Source organism: Rhinopithecus roxellana, chromosome 14 (genome assembly GCF_007565055.1).
Source record: "Rhinopithecus roxellana isolate Shanxi Qingling chromosome 14, ASM756505v1, whole genome shotgun sequence".
NCBI classification, from domain to species: Eukaryota; Metazoa; Chordata; class Mammalia; order Primates; family Cercopithecidae; genus Rhinopithecus; species Rhinopithecus roxellana.
The window spans coordinates 105,601,017-105,607,016 of record NC_044562.1 but is presented as its reverse complement, the minus strand read 5'-3'; the positions used below and the strand labels follow the sequence as shown (position 1 = coordinate 105,607,016).

The 6,000-nt window shown below is 41.1% G+C and overlaps 1 protein-coding gene across 7 annotated transcripts in view; it reads right to left on the bottom strand.

Moving 5' to 3' along the window:
* The window catches only part of WDSUB1 (WD repeat, sterile alpha motif and U-box domain containing 1), a 58,864-nt gene continuing 52,864 nt past the window's right edge, over window positions 1-6,000 (bottom strand). For all 7 annotated transcript variants that reach the window (XM_030916989.1, XM_030916993.1, XM_030916994.1 and 4 more), the window contains one exon: window positions 1-396. In XM_030916989.1, coding sequence (XP_030772849.1) covers window positions 239-396 — 158 coding nt within the window. In that variant the 3' untranslated portion in view covers window positions 1-238. The remainder of the gene's footprint in view (window positions 397-6,000) is intronic.

The window sequence follows — 6,000 nt, the reverse complement described above, 5'->3', positions numbered from 1 at the left end:
TGCAATTTAAAGTATAACTTTATTTCTACATAGCTGAAGACTTTTTTTCACTAGTACAAAAAGGCTTTTATAGTAAGTCCATGTGTTTTTAAAGAATGAAAAAATCACAATTTTTATAGGTAACTAAATTTAAGTTTACCTTTTTCCTGTTTTGCTTTTAATAATGTCTGATTAATATTTACCTGTAAATCATTCAAATGAGACCACTGAAAATATAAACAATACACTATCAACAATTTTACTTTTGGTGTGTCTCCAGCCATCTATTGATGGCCATTTTCAGAGTCCTATTTGGTATTAGTACCGCTGAAGGAAGAACAAGATTTGTCATGGGACTTGTACGTTTCTTTTTGCTGATCCAATTTTCTATTGCTTCCTTTTCATATGAATAGCCATCTAAAAAAAAAAAATTGCACAAATTACATGACGTAGGAAAGGGAAATGAGGATTACTAAAATGAAGTGAATGTAAAAACTCCTTGTGGAGGCCTTTATTGTGACTTAAGGGTTATTCCTGTCTTGTACCACCACCCCCAAAAATCTCTCTGCCACAACACCTGAAATGCATTGATTGGATGGATATGTATGAAGCAAAAATTACCCAGAAGGGTAACATTATAAACTCTTTGAACAATACCACTGAGACCGGGACCCTGTCAAATTCAGACACAGTGGAAGAGAAGAAAGGAATAGAGCTAGGTAGAGTGGGAGTGAGGATAAACGGCCCATCAGAGCTGTTGAAAAGAGCCTTATGACTCAGCAAAACTTTCCAACACCTTGAAAAGTCAGGAAAACGGATAGATACCCTGAGATGACAGAATTTACTCCACTAAGGATTTGTTCTGAGACCAAGTCTCACGCTGTTGCCTAGGCTGGAATGCACTGGCGAGATCTCAGCTCACTGCAAGCTCCACATCCCAGGTTCAAGAGATTCTCCTGCCTCAGCCTCCCGTGTAGCTGGAACTACAGGCACCTGTCACCTCACCCGGCTAATGTTTTGTATTTTTAGTAGAGTTTCACTATGTTGGCCAGGCTGGTCTCGAATTCCTGACCTCAGGTGATCCACCCACCTCGGCCTCCCAAAGTGCTGGGATTACAGGCGTGAGCCACCATGCCCGGACGCTAAGGTTTTTTTTAAAACCATATTCTTGCAAAATTACTTGCCTTTATACATGTAAAGATTGGACTTCTGCTTCACTACTTTCATTTTTATACTTGTAGCTCTTTCTCAAGCTGAAAATCTGGGTTCCTGATTTCATTTACACATTTAATCTATAGTACATATCATTGTTTCAAAATAATGCCAGTATATTTACTAACATAAAATTGAAAGAAATGTTAAGGATTACTTTATGGTTCTTTCTGTCATCAAGGTAGATTCACTAGAGTGGTCCCAAAATACTGTGTATGAAAACCACTTACTGGGTTTCAAAGTTAAAACCATAGGCTGGACGTGGTGCCTCTCACCTGTGATCCCAGCACTTTGGGAGGCCAAGGCGGGTGGCTCACTTGAGGGTCAGGTGTTTGAGACCAGCCTGGCCAACATGGCAAAACCCTATCTCTACTAAAAATACAAAAATTCGTCAGGCATGGTGGCAGGTGCCTATAATTCCAGCTACTCAGGAGGCTGAGGCAGGAGAATCACTTGAGCCTGGGAGACGGAAGTTCTGGTGAGCTGAGATTGCACCACTGCACTCCAGCCTGGGCGACAGAGTGAGACTCCATCTCAAAAAAAAGTTAAAACTATAAAACAAGGTACCTTCAGAGGGGTCTAATCTAACCTGTCCAATCCTTGTTCCCCACCCTTCCCATATAAGTTACTATGTGCAATCCGTTTTCAAATATGCATATGTGCACACAGTACATACACACTCTACATAAAAGCTAGCATACTAGCCACACTGTTTTGCACCTTGGTGTGTTTATCTTCCCCACAGTACTCCGCTGTAAAGATGTACTGATGGACATCTGGGTGGTTTCCAATCTTTGCCTTTTACAAATAGTGCTGTACCAACAAATACCCCAAGAAAACCACACACACACAAAATACAAAGAGTGCTACAATGAAGTCTTGTGCATATGTCACTTTCGTTTTGGGGAGATTTCAGAAGTAGGATTGCTAAAGCAGCATATATAATCTTGCTAGATAGTTCCAACTTCCTTCCATAGGAATTCTACGTTTTTCATACCTACTAGCAATGTTTGAGAATGCCTTTTTCCCCTACAGCCTAACCAACAATATATGTGGTCAAACTCCTGGATTTTTGCCAGTCTCTAGGTAAGCAATGGTACAATACATCAGATGGAGAATCTTTTTGTTCATATGTTTGAGCCATTTGTTTTTTTCCTGTGAGCTATTCATATTTTCTGCCCATTTTTCTATTAGGTTGTCCTTAAGATTTCATATATATGGAATATCAACACTTGATCAATTTCTTCCTTGACTGCCAGATAGCAAAGTTTTCCCAATTCTGTCAAGGAATTTACCTACACTGTCTTTGGAACTTTAAACGTCTTTGAAGAGATGGGGTCCTGCTGGTCTCAAGTGACCCTCCTACATCAGCTTCTGGAATAGCTGGGACTCCAGGTGCAAGCTGCTGCGCTCTGCAGGTTTCCCTTTTTATGTCTGGGTTTCTAATTTATTTGGAATTTAAATGTACAGTATGCAGGATGGATCCAATTTTATCCTTTCCACATGGTGGTTCCATTGTCAAAATACCACTTGTTGGAAGTAATTTTTACCACTGATTTAAAATTCTCTTTATCAATCACTACATTTCCAAATACACATGGATCAATTTCCAGATTTAAACTTTTCCATTGTTCTATTCCTGAGCCAACACTAAACATTCATTTATGCAGGCTCCTCGACATGTAACATCTCATAGGGCTAGCAACTTTCCTCACTGTTTTTTTCTAGGTTATTTTTGCTGTTCTTATTAGGTTGCACGGTAAGAATCACCTTGCGTATCTCTCGGTAAAAAGTTTTATCTCAGGATCACGTCAAACCTATGAAATGGAGAAAGCTGATATCCCACTGCCACTGAGTTTTCCTAGCCCTCAGCATGCTGCTATTATACTTTCACAGCGATGTTTTCGTTTTTATGTAGGTTTGAAAGTTTTACATAATAAGTTTGGGGTTTTGGTGTGTGTGGTTTTTTTCTAAGACAGGGTCTCATTCTGTCACCCAGGCTGGAGTCCAGTGACATGATGGCAGCTCACTGCAGCCTCGACCTCCCAGGCTCAAGCAATCCTCCCACCTCATCCTCCCAAGTACCTGGGATTACAGGCACACGTCACCACACGTGGCTAATTTTTTAAAAATTTTTGTACAGAAGGGGGTCTCACTATGTTGCCTAGGCCGGTCTAGAACACCTTGGCTCAAACAATGCTCCCACCTTGGCTTCCCAAAGTGCTGGGTTTACAGACATGGATTATACTGCACCCAGCCAAGTTTAGGTCTTATTTGTTCTAGTTTTTGTTATTGTAACTTAAGTATTCAGTTATAACTTTTAAGTGCTTTGGTTCACTGAATCTTGTTTAACTTGCTACTTTACAAAATTCATATTGTCTGTAGATTTTCTATTCTTTTGGGCTTTCTACATATACAGTTATATAGAAAAGGTTTTTCCCTTTCAAATTTTTTTTGAGGGGGGGTGGGGGGAATAAGGGGTGGCTAGTATTTCTAAAACAATAGCTGAGAGAGAGCACCCTTTATATTCCTGACTGTAATGGGAATGCTTCCACTGGCTTGTGGGCCAAGGTATATGTATTTTTTATCATATAAGAAAGCCAGGCTCAGTGGCTCACGCCTCTAATCTCAGCACTTGGGAGGCCGAGGTGAGTGGATCACTTGAGCCCTGGAGTTTGAGACCAGCCTGGGCAACATGGTGAAAGCCCAGTCTCTGGATTGTTTTGGTTACTTCACATCTGTGCTACTTTTGCCTCCTTGTAGAAATGAGTACCAGCTGTGTAGCTCCCCCACCTTGGGGGCCTGAGTTCTGGCCCTGAGAGACTGAGGTTCTGAGAAAATCAACTTGTTTCCTCCGTCCTAGAGAAGAGGGAAACATGCTTTCTGCAGAAACCGTTACTTGTGACTGCCTTTTGCTCTTTTTCAGATATATTTCACACCATAAAATGCACCCATTTGTGGTTCTTGGTATATTTCAGAGTTGTGTATCACTCCATCAATCCCATACCCATTAGCAGTCACTGCCCCCTCAGCCCATGGGCGCCTCTGACTTTGTCTCTCTGGATTTGCCTGTTTTGGGTATTTCATATAATGGGATTCATACACTATGCAGCCTTTGGTATCAGGCTTCTTGCACTTACCATAATGTTTCCAAGGTCTATCCTCTATGTATTTGTGCATTTTCATGGCTTGATATTCTATTGTATGGCTATACCACATTTCATGCATTCACTTGTTGATGGACATCTGGGTTGTTTCCACCTTTGGGCTACTAATAATGCTGCTATGCCTGTACAACGTTTGGTATGAGCATGTGTTTTCAATTATCCTGCCTACATACTCAGGAGTGGAATTGTGATAACTTTCTGAGGAGCTTCCAGACTGTTTTCAACAGCAACCACATGCGAAGGTTCCATTTTCTGCACATCCTTGCCAACACGTATTTTCCTACTTTTTGATTCTAGCCATCTTAACAGGTATGGCATGTTTTGATTGGCATCAATGACACTGACCATCTTTTGAAGTGCTTATTGCCAAATAGCATATCATTAGACTGTTCCAGAGCACCATTACCTATATTAACTTCTTCAATCTTCACAACAACCTTATGATGTAAGATATTGTTAGCATTCCTATTTTACAAATGAGGAAACTGAGGCATGGCCTGAATAACTTTCCAGGGTCACACAGGTAGGCAGCAACTGACCTGGGATTTAAACCCAAGCAGTGTGGCTCCACAGACAATGCTCTTACTCTCCCTGTACATGGGACTTCCAGAAAGTACAACTATAGTAACTGAAATTTTTTAAAAATCTCACTGGACAGGTAAACGGCAGTTAGACAACTGCAAGAAAGACAAGAGAAGGTGCAAGGGATGAGAATGGCTGAAACGTTTCCAGAACTGGTAAAGGGCATGAAAGAGAAAAGTCTACAAAGACAAATAGGAATTAGACAGTATACTTGAACTGCAACTGAAAAGCATACCTGAAGTCAGAGTATAACCAAGTTAAAACACGGCAAAGGCTCTAAAAAGCAGAGTGAGCAGAGCAGGTCTGAATAGACCTGAAAGAAATAATCTAGATGGAACACCTACCAGTGCAGTGCTGGCATTTCTACTCTTTAGCCCCAGTTAACATTTAGTTTTTAGGTTTTCTGTAATTCTAACCAAAATACCACTTTATGTTGTAACATAAAATGATTCTAAAATTTATCTTGGCCGGGCGCATCACTTGAGGTCAGGAGTTCGAGACCAGCCTGGCCAACGTGGCAAAACCCCATCTCTACTAAAAATACAAAAATTAGCCAGACATGGTGGCGCGTGCCTGTAATCCTAACTACTAGGGAGGCTGAGGCAGGAGAATCACTTGAACCCAGGAGGTAGAGGTCTCAGTGGACTGAGATCATGCCACTGCATTCCAGCCTGGGTGACAGAGTGAGACCCTGTCTCAAAACAAAGATTATCTTGACAGCTAAATTGGCAAAAATAAGCCAAATTTTTAAAAGATTGGACATAACTAAAGATGTATAGCACTGCCTATCAGTATTAGGAATTTATGCAAATATACCTGTAAATACGTGACTGGGGATTTTTTTTTTTGGAGACAAGAGTCTCGCACTGTCGCCAGGGCTAGAGTGCAGTGGTGCAATCTCGGCTCATTGCAACCTCCACCTTCCAGGTTCAAGTGATTCTCCTGCCTCAGCCTCCCAAGTAGCTGGATGTTTTGTATAGAATCAGAGTAAGAGTTAATTTTGGCGACATCCATACCAGGAAATGCTATCCCGCAGATAAGAATGAAGCATGTACTTCTG